The sequence below is a fragment of the Puccinia triticina genome, chromosome 2A (genome assembly GCF_026914185.1).
Source record: "Puccinia triticina chromosome 2A, complete sequence".
In the NCBI taxonomy this organism is placed as follows: domain Eukaryota; kingdom Fungi; phylum Basidiomycota; class Pucciniomycetes; order Pucciniales; family Pucciniaceae; genus Puccinia; species Puccinia triticina.
In genome coordinates, this window is record NC_070559.1 from 5,159,483 (window position 1) to 5,174,424 (window position 14,942).

A 14,942-nucleotide genomic window follows, 5' to 3' on the forward strand; every position below is an offset into this window, starting at 1 on the left:
TTGGTGATGCATGTTAAAGGTTTGCTCAAGCCCACAATTGGGTGTTCGCAAGGGCGAACTTGGTGAGTATCGCTTGTGTTATGAAATCATCATGTAAAAGTTGAGGGCGGCAGAGTGTATGACAAGAGCAAGACAAACAGGGATGGGTTGGGTACGAACCTGGGGGAAATGGGCTGGAAGTGCACGGGGAAAGTCAGACATGTGGCCTTGGGCGTCCTCAGCCGTTGCCAGGGAGGGGAGAGCCGGCACCCGTGGCGGGAACCTCTCGGTCCATCCTCATCAATCGGTTAAGATGAGGTGAAGGTGGGTTTGGGGGGAGGTCGAGAGGGGAGGGCGGCGGTCGACTTTATGTCGGTCGGGTTCTGCGGCCAAATTGTGGGTCATGATGACCAAAAACTTGGCCCAGACGCTGACCGCATTTTGAATAAAATATGCAAGATAGTTCAACTACGGACTGCGGGCGAACGCTGCGAAGTTCGATCAGTCTTCCTCACCACAGCTTCTCCCACAAATCTTGCCTTCGAGTCGGACCGGCGTGCACGCTGCTACACTTTTCGAACTTTCTCCAAGCAACATGGCACGTTCCGTTTCGCCATTCGCCTCTCAGAAGAAAGGAAAACGAAAATCAAACCCCACACTCGATTCTTCCTCCGGAGCTGAAGCCGATGTCCCTCCGCATGCGTCGAACGAACAAGACGAAAATCTCAACAATCCAGCTGGAGAGCCCTTGGACGAAGGTCCCCATGTTCAAAACAGCCCCCCAGATCAGGGGTCATCCACTGATGGAACCGCGAAGGACCTTGCGCCCGAATCAGACTCTGACGAGGCCCCAGAGGTTATAAGTACTGGAGCTGGCAAGCGGCAAATCAAACAGAGAGAAGATGAAATTGACAAGTTTGCTAAAGCGTGAGCACATTTGTGGTTAACATCTCGGCAGAATTCCACAGGTTTCATCAGTATGTATTTCGAGGATTGAAAAGTCTGACCTTTGCTCCCGACCTGTATTCTCTGAGACTAGGACAGCACGAGCAAGACGTCAAGCTAACCGTGCTCGAGACGAAAAACTTAAAAAGAATTCCAAAGCGCGTAAAACGAAAATCAAGACGGTTGATCCTGAAGTGGATTCAGACGAGCCGTCCTCGTCGGACGAAGCGAAAGAAGAAGCCCCAGCATCAACCAAACCTGTCACTGCTCCAATTCCCACCAACACCAAGAAATACTTAGACCCGTCACTCTTTTCTTCCGCATCTCACATCCTGGAAAAGTCAAAGCAAGAATCCCTGGCCCGCGCATCAGAAAAATCAAAACTATTAAACACCCGTCGAAAGAAACAAAAGAAGCTTCAAAATCAAGACTGGAAAGACCTCGGGTTCGCGCAACCTCTTCTTTACCCCGCTATTTTCATTTATATTCCGCTGTACACACCGAACTGATTTGTATCTTAAATCCCCCCTCCCATAATCGGAAATGCACCGAAAGAAACAACACGACGGTCGTGCATCTTTCGCAAACAGACCATCTTAATCCTGCTCCTCGACCGGCGGCAGCTGCCAATTTCGTTCGGAATAGACTGTACCCCAAATCCAGTCGCGCGGGAGTGAAACTGCCCAAAGCTACTCTTGCAGCTAAAGCCGAGATGGGCTCCCGGAAGTCGGGCATCGAAACTACGCACTCCCGCCGGTCTCTTCAGCCAGCCCTTGTTTTCAGCCGCCCGCAAGACTAATCTCTTGTCAATTTGCAGTCCCTTAACCCTCTTCTCTGTAATTCCACGCCTGCAAAACAATTCTTTGAACTTCGACCACTCAAGAGGAGTACACACTGCGATGGCCAATACAGCTGGTCATTGAGGGACTTGTGCCATGCACCCAGAGGGTTGCATACCCCCTCGATAACCCGTTGTGCAAGCCATCGAGAGGGAGCTTGCTACGTAGCCAAAGTATCAGACAAACAGTCGAGTTATGTTGAATTACACGTGAGATGCGCATGATGTGTTAACATCACTGTTGCCAGAATGGCCTTAAATACTGCTTTTTAGTCTGATGTATTAAATTAAAAACCTGCGTGGGACAGAAAAGGTTGATTGAAATTGAGAGTAAAGATATGAATAGTAAAAAAAAAGTACGACAGTCAAATGGAACGAGGGAATCTTACAACATTGGCAATCAAACGGGCAGTCCGGTGTGTCTGAAAATACGGATATTGTCAAAATGAGTTTTGTACGAAACATGAACCAATAAATAAGGCAAACCACGCCAGAGGTGTCATGATAGTTGAAAGGAATGATAGAGGGAGGAAGTGGGGAAGAGGAAGTAAACAAACCTTGGCCTAATCCAATCTTTAGCTCCTCGACAGAATAGATTAACAATCCGTCCTCAGTCTTCGCTCCTAAATGGAAAAAGAACAGACAACCAATGACAGAGCAAGAAGATTTAGGTCAGTTCTGGGTATAAGAGAAGTACGGAGGATGGTAGTGGGGTGGATGTGCGAGGAGGAGGCAGAAGACGAACTGGTGCCTCTGGAGTCGCGGAAGGCCCGTTCCTGTTCATCGTCTAGATCAATTTGAGACGGAAGCCCTTTAGTATTCCTCTGCTTCTTGCTGCTATGGGTGAGGTTGGGTGTGAGTTCAAGCAAAGATTGAGAAGGGTCGATGAGGACCTCGACGTGAGACGGGGGGTCTTCCTCGGCTTTCCGTTTAGCGCCCGGCCGGCCATGCGGGCTGGGATTTTTCTTTGGCCTTCGTTCGTCCCCAGATCCGTGAGTCTTCACGTCCGACGCTCCATTCCCTCGTCTCCCACTCGCCCTCCTCCGCTCTCCTTCCGACGGCCCTGGACTATCTGGCCTTCGTGCGTTCGCCTTCTTCGAGCTCGTGCTGTTGGTCGGCCCTCTCGAGGCAAAAATCGCATCGATCTCCGATAGGTTCTTCGATACCATTACTGCCCTTTTTCTCGTTCGTTTTCCCCGACAACTCGTAGCCTCTGTGGAGTTCTTCGCGGGCTGTTGAACAACCCAATTTCGGGGGCAAAAATTTGCGGCGAAAAAAAAAGCTTCAGAAATCGAATATGTATGTACAACTAGCCGTATGTACATATCTAAGTATGTATTTACATAGGCCCGTGTCTGGCTTAGCTAAGCTTTCCGGGACCGGGGGTGCGAACTGGTAGGAACTGGTGCGAAGCAGTGCGAAGCATCTTCTCAGGCAGGAACCAAACTTAAGTCCCTCTTTGTTATTGGTTAGGCCCCGTTTGGCACTGATGTAATTATACGTGATACAATCACCAATTAATTCAATAAAAATACAAAATTCAACATAATAGGGGGGTTCACAATTGAAATTTACAAAACTTTAGGACCCATTTTAAGGTGTTTATGAACATATTTTTAAAAAATTGATCAACTGCACTGGTTGATTGGTAACATCTGCTGCTGTGCATTTCCCCAAAATTTTAAAATTTTGTTCATAAGTGCCTTGAATTTGGCTCCAAAGTTGAGTAAAATTCAATCGTGAACCCCCCTAATGCCTCCAAATTGTTTTTAGTCTTGATGTTGAATTCTGTATTTTTCTATTAGCCCGGTTCACATTGGATTTTTAAGGCCATTTTTATCCATTATATCATTAAAATTTATCATTTTTTTCAAGTTGGTCAGATTCTTCTGAAACCACTTTTTCTGATGATTGAAAAATATGTTGAAATTTTATGATAAAATCAGATAAAAATAGGTTCAAAGTCACTAACGTGAACCAGGCTAAATTAATCAATGATTATATCACTTATATTTAGGGGGTGCCGGTCCACACGGAAGTCCCGCTACCGTCCTACTGCAACAAATCCACTAAGTCCACATGTACGGAATGTGGCTTGAACCCGTGTTGAGTCCTCAGTTCTGCAGCTTTCCCGTTTGCCAAATTTCCACATACTTTTGTAAGCAGTACTTGTTTCCCCACTCTACATACATTTAAGCGCACATATATTCCCTGGACAAGGAGATAAAAAGAACAAAGGCCAGCCAACAAAGCAGATGACAAGACATGCTTTGGCATGGGGAAGAAGGAGGAGGAGATGTCAGAGAGGGGTGAGGCAGAGGAGGTGGGCTCTTGACATTCCTTGAACCTTGGAAATATCTTGTATGGTTTTTATGAATGATTGGGAGAGGCTAAACAGGACCTTGGTGCAAAGGTGTAGTCAATAGATAGATTGGAATAATAAATACTTGGCCCCCTGAGAGTGAGCCACCAGACAGCCAAAATTGTGCCCCCAGGAGAAAGTCTGAATATGGCTGATTAAGGCTTTGTTTGGAGCCAATATAAATATAGGTGATATAATCATTGGTTAATTCAATGAAAACTACAAAATTCAACATAAAGCCTCCAAACATTTTTTCTAGGCAACCTACAATACTGGTCTCTTCAATTATGAAGTCAGATTCAACTGATTCAGCCATATTCAGTACTGTAGTACCATTATATTGCATTTGACCAAAACAAAGCAATATAATGGTATTATGGTGCTGAAGATGGCTGAATCAGTTAAATCTGACTTCATAGTTGATGAGACCAGTACTTTAGGTTTCCTACAAAAAAAATTGGATTCTTTATGTTGAGTTTTGTATTTTTTATTGAATTTACAAATGATTATGTCACCTATATTTATATTGGCTCCAAACAGGGCCTAAGTGTTGCAAGATGAGTGGTCCTTTTGGTGCAATGAGCATAACTATAGGAGTTCTTACATTTGTATGCTGGATGAGGTTAATTGACAAACATGCCAACCTGTGCACCAAGGCTATAGCCAAAGAGGCAGACATGCTGTTACCCCAATATAAGTTGAAATGGAGGGCTCAGTTTCCCCACCATCCCAGTCACCCAAGGAATGGAGCATCAGGCTGTGTGTAACAGCACAGGATGTCGCTGAATCTTTTTTCCCTACATTAATGCTTATCAATGTCAACAACAACCTAAATACCTGCTACAGATCTTAAACATCATGCAAGAATTAAGAAGTAAGATGTCCTCAACATCTCTCAGATTTATGTTAGAAAACCGGAAATGATCACTACTGCATCGCCATCTGGCATTTATTCTGCCACCCTGATGGTTTTGATTGGACATGTGGAAAACATGAGGTTCATGAATCTGAGGACCACAAGGAACAATTGCGTTTAAAAAAAGACACATGACAGACAATGTTGTGGTGTAAGATATTGAGGTAAGCATGAGATCAAATCAACCAGAAGCAAATGAAATCAAGTAGCTACATTCTCATCATCATTCTCAACTATAGTTTCTGATGCGTTTTCGTTAAGATTCAATCCATCCATTTCATCAAGTAACTCGTCCAATTGGATCTTCGGGAAATCGTCGTCATCCATTTCGGTTTCAGTAACCGATTCATTATCGCCATCCTCGAGTTCCATCGCGTCTGCTGGAAGTTTCTTGCTAGTTGGCTGGGCTTTGTATAGTTGTACATTTTGACGAAGTTCGGGATCTTCCTCCAAATCTCGCAAGAACATTTCGTATTCCGCTTCGACCTTAGCTTGCTCTGCTGTTCCTTTACCACTCTTCTTGCTAGCCGCGTCAATCTTACCTCGGCCCAAGCCGACGTGCTCTTCTGCGGTAGTGTTGGCCTCGATGGCGATTGATTTCAATTTCCAGTGACGAGGTTTGTTCTTCTTTCTGCGGTTAGGGTAGGTCTTTCGGACAAGGATGATTTCCGGAATGCGACTCGAATTGAGAGCGTCATAGCTGGGATCGTTGAAATTTGAATTGGCAAGGTGGTAGCCGCGGACTGTATCGCCAGGCTTCAAGATGCCGCCCATGTGAGTACGAGTATGAAAGATCACGTCATCGTTCATCGATGAAGAGACCGGCGATACCTGAGCATCGGCGAGAATGAAGCGACCGCAGGTCACTGGTGGATGGCATGTAGGTTCAATGTCGAGGACGACGAACTCGATCGATTGACCCAGTGATGCCAAAGACGGGAATGGGTTCTTCCAATAGAGCACCCCAGACATATCAACATATTGTAACGTTATTGGATCGACGAGATGGATCGAAGTGCCAACACGAGTACAAGCTAGCAGTTGAGAGATATTTCCCTGAGATCGGGCCAACTTGGGCGGTAAACAGACGATGTCGTCCTTGCAGATCGGTGCCAGCTCGACCGAGTAGGTGAATTTATAGTTGGCTGTCGAGTTCTTCTCATCAGCTGAGATGAGCTGTTCACTCGACTTCGATCGCACGGGCGCAATGGCACTCAAGAATTCGACCATTTTGACGGCATGCTGCCGAGTGGCATAGAAGAAATCGAGGCCGTCCTTTGACTCTTTGATTGCAACTGTATCCTTATCGGCGTTGTGCTTGAGGATGATTTGTTCGAGGTACAAGAAAGTGCGTTTGTGATTGACTTTTTGCCGTATTTGAACCAACGCTCGCCACATATTCTTCGCGGCCAATCTACAGCAAGCGGGACATTGAGTGTGCTGAACCACATATTCAACCTCGAAAATTTGCTGCAAGACGGTCGAAGTCAAAACCTGGATAGGTAAAGTTTTGAATTTTAGACATGATCAGGAAGGCCACGAGAACATTTATCCGATCTGAGTCAAACAAGCAATCCTTCACTCACTTCCTGTTGAACAGTAAGTTTTACCCGGAGTCTTTTGCTGTGAGGTTCAGTCCAAATAAAACCAGCGTCGACCAGTCTGACTTTACTCAAGCCCTTGAGCCTCCTCAAACAGATCGCCAAGAGTTCCTTGCTTTCGAGCTCGGCCAATAACCACGCCGAAGGCGGAGAAAGATATCGGGAGCAATTTCTGCAGAAACTCAGAGTATTCTGCTTAGGAATTTCTGCGGTGATGTCGATCGTATTTCTCAAACAGCTAACACATCTTCCTGCGCTGTTAGGTTCAATCGCCGTGCCTGTCAAGATGCAGATTTAGCACGGGTTTGATATCGTTCAAAATGTCCAGAGGTTACTTACCGCAATCAGCGCAAAGAACGTGCCCAACCTGAGTTACAGTGGGGATGTACTGAGTCGTATCCGAATCTACTTCCATTTCCAAAATTTGCAGTGGTCGACTGGGTGAGGGCGGCCTGGGAGAAGAAGTTCAGCCAAAAAACAATACAACAGAAGCCGGGGCCGGTCATCTTGCATCGGGCTATTTGCATAAAGCGGGTCTCCAAAGGGGGCTTAGATCGCGCTAGCCCCCTTTTCAACTGACAAAACGTCATGTGGCCCGTTCACCACGGCGCACCACCAAACTGTAACCTGCTCACTTCGAATCTAATCAATCATCTCCTTCGAACCATTCAAGACATCACCTAGCACCTGTGGATTCCGATAAACATTACCAACTCGTTGACAGGTCTCTCATTCAATGGCACCCAATCCAGAGCCGGAACAGCGGGCCCTGCCGATGCTAAACAAAGCACAGATACTTGACGACTTGAGCTGCCTGGGCAAGGACCCCGATTTTGAAAGACGGCTATCGTCCAAAGCACCAAAAACCGCAAGCCTCGAGGAACTGTCGCCCGTCCACGTACACATCCCTCTACCATCTGACAAACCCGAGCAACCCGCCAACCTCTCAAGTGCCGTCAAAAGTGCAGTCCAGTTGCTTCACATCGATCACCAGTTGACTCAAAGAGGAATCGAATCTGAACAGCGTAAGATTGGAGATCGACTCGAAGATAACCGGAGAAAAATAGATCACTTACTCAGGGCTTTAAATCAATCGAGCTTGCTTGCATCCTCCGAGCCGACCTGTTGCACTCCACATCAAGAGCAATCAACCCAGTCTCAAACTTAGTGGCGCGACGATATTCTTTGTTCGCATCACCCATGTATTGATGTCTTCTTAAGTAAACACAATGTATACCAACTCACCGGGAGTTTCCCCCTGTCAAGCGGGCAAGCTGCCCACCAATAAGAAGCCCCCACAGTGAACAAGTGGGAGGTGTAAAAGACTTCCGGCAACCCCCCCCCCCCCCCTCAGCGAGCAGCTTTTACCTGCTTCAAAACCGGGGTCAAACCTCCCAACAGGCTGGTCAAGAATGAGCCCAGTTCGCCCCGGAGGAACTCCTTCGGCCTGGTTGGTTTTGTCTTCCCGGCGAGCCTCATCAGGCGAGTTTCCTCCTGGCGCGTTGTAAAGTCAACTCATTAGCTGGCTATACATCCAATCCATTTGGAGGGAGTCCTTTAAATGCTGAGGATGATTTTGCTTGCCGAGGAAATATGCTTCATTGTTCCCGCCGAAGACCACTGCACTATGCATGGGCTTGATGGCCTCCTTAACGTACTGGCGGTTCAGGGCCTCTGTCACAGGCACGACCCGCCCAAGGTCCAGTCGGACTGCCAAGGGCTAATATGGACGGATATGGTTCATTGTTTATCCAAGCCGTCTCCAGTCATTCTTCGTCTGCACACTTTTCCGGGCTATCCTTGGCTGCGGTCGCAGTAACCAAAAGTTATCCCGTAGACCTCCGAGGTCCCTACCAGAAGGTAGGTTTTCACTGAGGCCGGTGTTCGGGTCTCGGCGGAGAGCCTAGAGTCTACTGGATCGCCTCTACCTGCGGGGTGCCTCCTTTTCTAAAGGATGAATCTCTCAGGTGAATGCCAACGTATCTCGGTGACTCTCCTCCTGAAGCAGAGAGGAATGTATGGGAGTAGCCGCCATGGCCGATGTGGAGAAGGGGTTCGTGCTACACCTCAGAGATGGACAACCCCCTCCTCTCCCCCTCCGTGGACAAAGGGCGGGTGGGAGGTGTTTCGAAAAATGTGTGCGACGAGCTGTGGTAGGGAGACAGTAAGGAGAGATAACGACTGAGTGCTAACGGGGGAGCGGGAGGAGTCAGGGAGCTAGATTATGATGGGACTCGCGGCGCGGGCACGAGCCTAGTCCTAGACCTAATCGCTCTCAAACAGTTTCTGACTCTCCCAGTCCAGCCCAGTTATCTTCCTTCGCGTGCTTGGACCTGGGTGACCTACCCGGTCACCGTCTATTCTTTCGATAGTACGGGGTACCGAGCGTTAGTCCAGATGAGTAAATCAGACTCGATTACAGCCATCTTTCCCTTTCTATCGGTTCCCCAGTCAAAACGCAAACGATACTTGAGTGCAGTCCATTCTACATGGGGTGTTTTTCTCAGGCCATGGGCTATGACTTAAGACCTCAGTACGCACCAACCGCCCTCTTATCCCTACCATTTTAAAGAAACTTGGTCAACTCGTTAAAATTCAACCGATACCTCCACCCATCTCTTATCACAATCCTTTTTACGTGTAGCAACACCTATTATCACTCGAATGTCCATTGACGCATAAGTATTATCCATCATATCACCCTTCAGAAATCTCCCAATTCTGGCCAAGATGTCGAAAACTACGACGGCCTTCCTGATTGGGTCTTTCATATTACTCAACCTATCACAAACTTCGGCTGAATGTGCGCCAGGCTCAAGCTCAAGCTCAAGCTCTCACCACCACCGTCCGCACCGGGGTGGGAAGCCTTCCTACCTTCGACAGCAGGTAGAAAATGGGGACTACGGCTCTGGATCGTATAATCCCAACACCAATCTTCTCGGCATAGATCTGCCGATCCAACTCGGCCTTGGAAGGCAACCCACCTCCCAGGGAAAGAAATATAATCTAACCCTGAACTCTGGCGGGAACAAATTTTTTGATGACTGGACCTTTTTCTCCGATTGTGAGTGATTTTCTGTTTTTGAGAAAACCTGCTGCGCATCTTCGTGACAATCCCATTTCTTGTTCCTTGTGTCTTAGCGGATCCTACTCATGGCTTGGTAGCTTACCAACCTGTCGACGAGGCTTGGAAAAACGGCCTCGTTTCCGTGGGTCCAAGCTCACATGATAAAAGTTTGATTACCGCAAAGATGAAAGTGGACAACACAAACTGGCTTGGAGATGGCGAGCCGCGTAAATCAATTCGACTTGCCTCCAAGAAGAGCTTCAAATATGGGCTTCTTGTTTTGGACGCTATCAAGATGCCCTTTGGCTGTTCTACCTGGCCTGCTTGTAAGCTTCTCTCGGCAAAAATACTGTTCAAACGAGGGTGCAATACCTGATTCGCCTCTGTTCGCAGTCTGGACCGTTGGTAACAATTGGCCTCATGATGGAGAGATTGACATTGTCGAAGGTGTCAACATGTTAAATACAAACCAAATGACCCGTGAGCCATTTTTTTGTGTCAATCGCTCGCTTGGATTCAGGAGTTCTCATCGTGGTAGCCATTGTTTTCAACCTCTCAGTGCACACAGGACCGGGATGCACCCTTCAAAATCCAATGCAGCAGTCGGCCGTTGGTACTGTTCTCAATGCAGACTGCGACGTATATGCATCCTGTAAGTAAAACAGTTATAACATTTGATCAGTGGTGAATCGCGCCCTACCGATACCTTTTCCCACATTGTACTATTGCAGCCAACCTTGGATGTGGAGTTCACGACCGTTCGAATGCCTCATATGGCCAGCCATTTAACCAGGCAGGTGGTGGGGTATTCGCAATGGAATGGTCTCCTAACGGGGTCTCCATCTGGCGTTTCAGCCGTGGTGAAGTACCTCGAGATCTTCAGGCAGGCCATACTCCTCAGCCTTCCACCTGGCCCATCCGTCCAGTCGCGCATTGGGCCAGCAACGGATGTAACAACATGAACGAAGAATTCTCCGAACACCGGATTATTTTTGATATCGTAAGCTTAGCAGATCATCTCTAGAAAGCCACAAGACTAATTGAATACCTCGCTCTCCACTTAGACGCTTTGCGGAGACTGGGCTGGTTCTGCTGGTGTATTTAATGCAAATAATGCCTGCTCTGGATCATGCACTGATTTAGTTAAAGATCCGACTAATTACAAGGACGCTAATTGGGTATGTCACCTTGTCTTGACAACATTGCATTTTCCTGAGCTGATCACATCCATTATTTATGCTTCAAAGGAAATCGCCTCGGTGAAGCTTTACCAGTGATCATTGTCGGATTTCCAGATTCCATTCTTTTTTTTTCTATTTCAATTCATTGCTAGTTCGGGAACTAGCATTTCACCACTTTTGTCAAACCCTTCAGACTCCACATTCCAGCCACCACACTCTCGCACTTCCACACAAATACCTGCGACAGCTTTTCGACTAACCACATAAAAACCAAAAAAAAAAATGTTTATCTTTGTTTCTATTATGTAAATTTATCAGCGTTTTTGTTTGAAGACCAAACTCCTCTGCTTTCCTTTGTTTCATTTGCTGTGGAAGTTCACAAGCTGGATGAAGATTTATCACCCATGGTCCTGTTAAAACTAGTTTGAATCGCTTAACAATTCATTCTGGCGCTCTTGTATCACCCTATTATGGAGGTACTGGCCCGCCAATTTTGCCAGAAAAATTTAATTTCCGCCCCTGGACTGCCAAGTTGGCCAGTTTTCTGCCAAAGTTGCCCAAGTTGTGGCACTCAACTGCCATCCATGCCAAGGAACATCGGAAACAGACCCATCACCGCAGCGGTGCCCGGGCTGTGAGCCCGAACCGGTACATCTGTCTCAACAGGCAACCGGAGGGACATATACCCATCTCAATGACCGATACGACATCGGTCAGTGAGGTGTATACCTCAATGGCCGATATAACATCGGTCAGTGAGGTGTATACCTCAATGGCCGATATAACATCGGTCAGTGAGGTGTATACCTCAATGGCCGATATAACATCGGTCAGTGAGGTGTATACCTCAATGGCCGATATAACATCGGTCAGTGAGGTGTATACCTCAATGGCCGATATAACATCGGTCAGTGAGGTGTACACCTCAAAGACCGATACGGCCTCAGTCAGTGAGTTGTGTATGTAGCTCAAAGACCAATGTGATACCGGTCAGCAAGGTACCTCAACGACTGTTGTTGTAGCTGGATGACTGGTGTCATGGCAGTAATCAAGGCATGTATCAAGATGACTGGCATTATACTGACCCCAATGACCAATGGCAATACATAGATTCTGGTCATTGAAGTGTGTACCTCAATGACTGATATTGGGCCGGTCAGTGAGGTGTATACCTCAATGACCAATACGATATTGGACATTAAGGTGTGTACCTCAATGACTGGGACCGTACCAGTCAAGGAGGTGTGTACCTCACTTTTTATCAAGTATTGATGACCGGAACAATACCGGTCATCAAGGGTATATGTACCTCAGGTTGCCTGTTGAGACGGATGTACCGGTTCGGGCTCACAGCCCGGGCACCGCTGCGGTGATCTACCCGAGGAGGGGTCTGTTTCCGATGTTCCTTGGCATGGATGGCGGTTCAGTGCCACAACTTGGGCAACTTTGGCAGAAGACTGGCCAACTTGGCAGTCCAGGGGCGGAAATTAAATTTCTCTGGCAAAATTGGCGGGCCAGTACCTCCATACCCTATCTACAGTTATTCTGAACTGCTAACCTTTGCATACCTCAAGAAACTCGATTTTGAATGGTTTGATCATTGACGATTTGTCGTTTTTCAGAAATCCAATGCTTCAGGGTGACCAACTCGACTGGATCATGTGTCCGAGCCAACGGGCTTCAGTATTTCGTTCCCGAAAGCTTGGTCATCGATGCTTCGCGACAGCTCCTGCTTGCTCGATAGTTGGGTCGGTCGCCTTGATGGTCTGCAGATCAAACGAGGTCCTCGTACATAAATACGTAACACCTGTGAAATCACATAGCGATTAACGTCCTCCCGGTCTCACGCGTGAGGCGCCATCTACACGTCAAAAATAAATCCAAGCAACCGAGCACTTCTTCATGACGCCTCGGTGATGTTGAGAGCCACATTTCCAGTACTTCTCAATAGTTGCTGTGGGAGCATAGCGCCAAGCCTACGGGATACATTGCTGGGGAAATCGGACGCACCATACACGTTGTTGTGAGATATTTCTGTACAACACATTTCCAGGCAAATTGACCCATATGTATCCCTATCATCCTACTCTTGCAGGTCGACTCCATTGAGCTATTTCACAACTTCCAAGCTCCTCATCAGTACAATCTACGGTCCCGGTGCCTCAAATTGAGTTAATATGTTACCAGCTGCTCAACCTTCCTCCTTCATTGATATTTGATTGTCTCTATGTTTCAACCGTTAAGCTTTTACCTTTGTGGATTCAGTTATTTCACATTGCCCACGCCCCCATTGCTACAATCTACCATCGCGCTGCCCCAACTTTGATCATACCAACTCTTCTTTGTCAGTTTTTCGCCGCGAGTTGCTTCAACTCTTGTAGAACTGTTCCCGTAATGATATGCGAGTATAGCGGAACTTTTTACATAAAGGGTGCAATTGACATGGAAGTAATGGTCACGGGGCGGCGGAGCCGCCCTTAAACCCTAGTAATATGTATAAGCCTCGCGGCGCCATGAATTCTGCACCTCCACCGTGCCGTAGTCACAGTTTCGACATCACCTCGAGTCGTTCAAACTCTGCACGAAGGAGAGCCGAGAGCACCGCTAGCTTCCTCGAAAGAGGGGTGGACTCGTGCCAACCGGAGAAGGAAACGTAAACGGGTCGTAGCAACCAAGAGTCAAAGTGCCGGTGCACACAGCCGCTTGAAAAGTGTTGGTAAATTCATGAGCAGTATAAGAAGAGCTGTTTTCTCCTTGATTATCAATATCCAGCTTAATTACACATAGCATCATCTATCCCTGTCTCTTATAGTGTACATACATAGTAGCATCATCTATCCCTGTCTGCATACTCAAAACAACTTAAAACCTCACTGCAGCTCACTGCACAATAGAAGTCCTAAAATGCTACCAAAAATGTTTATCAAAGCTCTACTAACGCTAGCGACTACACTTACTGTTTTAGTCAGTAGCAGCTCAGGCCTTTCCACGTGTGGGGACTGGTACAATAAAACCTTGGCAACAGGAAAAAAAATCCAAGCTAGAGCTGTATTGGTAAGCATCAGAAATAATTTGGACGATCGAGCAACTTTATGATTGCTTAACTAGATAACTTCCCATATGATTTCTAGATCAAGAGAGAACCCATCAAAGACCGCGGTCGCATCAAAGGGAAAGCCTCGCCAATCCAGGTAAGTGAAACCCTCACAAACACACCCTTGTCAGCTTGAGATAGCTGACAAAATTACTGATTTTTCCTTCCTATTGCGGCAAATGAAATGAAGACTGCCTTCTTGCTGCCAGGACTCGGAGTAAGCACAAAATTGGCATGATTTTATTTATTTGGTCAAACAGCTGAAATATGGGTGGATGTCACCAATAGGCTTGCGGAAAAAAGTACCAAAATGAAGATAAAGGCGCTTGCTTATGGAATGGAGAAAACATGAAATCACCTCGACCCAAAGGTCTAAGTCCAGGCTGGCTTACAGGGTGCGTCGGTGATAGTCATAAGATAGATTCTTTGGAAACATTCGGCCACTGAAACTTTTTCTTTGATATTGAAATAGCGCCAATACGAAAAACTGCCATAGAGAACTGTAAGTTTCCACTCATAGTACTCATCTCTCAATTCTATACCTCAAGGCGATTCTCATGTCTGGTATAATATTTCAGTTTTATCAATCGTAAAGATGTACGGGCCGAGCTCAGAGTAGTCGATGGCTGCTCCCTTGCAGATCAAAAACCTTTAACGATTGAGGAAGGCTGCTCCACAATATATGTTACGAGATTGGTAATACTAAACATCAAAAGCAGCTTCTCAACCGATATGCCGAAATTGATTTTTTAAGACTGAAGCTTTCCTAATGTTATTCTTTACAGACATTCATAGAGCTTGGCGGAGATCCTGCTGCGGGTCGAATGCAGATTGATGATTGGGACTTGTGAGTAAACAGATTGCAAGCACATCATCTTTCTTCCACGTATTCAGATGTATGTTGACTTTATTTTTCTATATGATCTAGTAAGGAAGCAACAAGGTATCCGCCAGCTTGA

General features: G+C 46.7%; 5 protein-coding genes across 5 annotated transcripts; 4 read left to right on the forward strand and 1 right to left on the reverse strand.

Moving 5' to 3' along the window:
- Positions 1 to 348: 348 nt before the first annotated feature.
- Positions 349 to 1,723, forward strand: PtA15_2A560 (uncharacterized protein; the record flags this gene model as incomplete). Its single annotated transcript, XM_053166592.1, has 4 exons — positions 349 to 375; positions 443 to 906; positions 1,019 to 1,369; positions 1,480 to 1,723. The coding sequence occupies 4 exons, from the start codon at positions 349 to 351 to the stop codon at positions 1,721 to 1,723; spliced, it is 1,086 nt and encodes a 361-aa protein (XP_053017798.1).
- A 321-nt stretch (positions 1,724 to 2,044) lies between these two features.
- Positions 2,045 to 7,056, reverse strand: PtA15_2A561 (uncharacterized protein; the record flags this gene model as incomplete). Its single annotated transcript, XM_053166593.1, has 6 exons — positions 2,045 to 2,184; positions 2,320 to 2,385; positions 2,508 to 2,994; positions 5,254 to 6,534; positions 6,627 to 6,919; positions 6,981 to 7,056. 6 exons carry the CDS (start codon positions 7,054 to 7,056, stop codon positions 2,045 to 2,047), a joined length of 2,343 nt encoding a protein of 780 aa, XP_053017799.1.
- A 321-nt stretch (positions 7,057 to 7,377) lies between these two features.
- On the forward strand, positions 7,378 to 7,809 carry PtA15_2A562 (uncharacterized protein; the record flags this gene model as incomplete). The annotated part of the gene is made up of 1 exon (XM_053166594.1): positions 7,378 to 7,809. One exon carries the CDS (start codon positions 7,378 to 7,380, stop codon positions 7,807 to 7,809), a length of 432 nt encoding a protein of 143 aa, XP_053017800.1.
- Positions 7,810 to 9,371: 1,562 nt separating this feature from the next.
- Positions 9,372 to 10,985, forward strand: PtA15_2A563 (uncharacterized protein; the record flags this gene model as incomplete). Its single annotated transcript, XM_053166595.1, has 7 exons — positions 9,372 to 9,705; positions 9,783 to 10,034; positions 10,102 to 10,188; positions 10,268 to 10,360; positions 10,440 to 10,708; positions 10,773 to 10,886; positions 10,956 to 10,985. 7 exons carry the CDS (start codon positions 9,372 to 9,374, stop codon positions 10,983 to 10,985), a joined length of 1,179 nt encoding a protein of 392 aa, XP_053017801.1.
- Positions 10,986 to 13,793: 2,808 nt separating this feature from the next.
- On the forward strand, positions 13,794 to 14,942 carry PtA15_2A564 (uncharacterized protein; the record flags this gene model as incomplete). Its single annotated transcript, XM_053166596.1, has 8 exons — positions 13,794 to 13,943; positions 14,021 to 14,080; positions 14,174 to 14,200; positions 14,272 to 14,378; positions 14,456 to 14,485; positions 14,562 to 14,679; positions 14,769 to 14,830; positions 14,912 to 14,942. The coding sequence occupies 8 exons, from the start codon at positions 13,794 to 13,796 to the stop codon at positions 14,940 to 14,942; spliced, it is 585 nt and encodes a 194-aa protein (XP_053017802.1).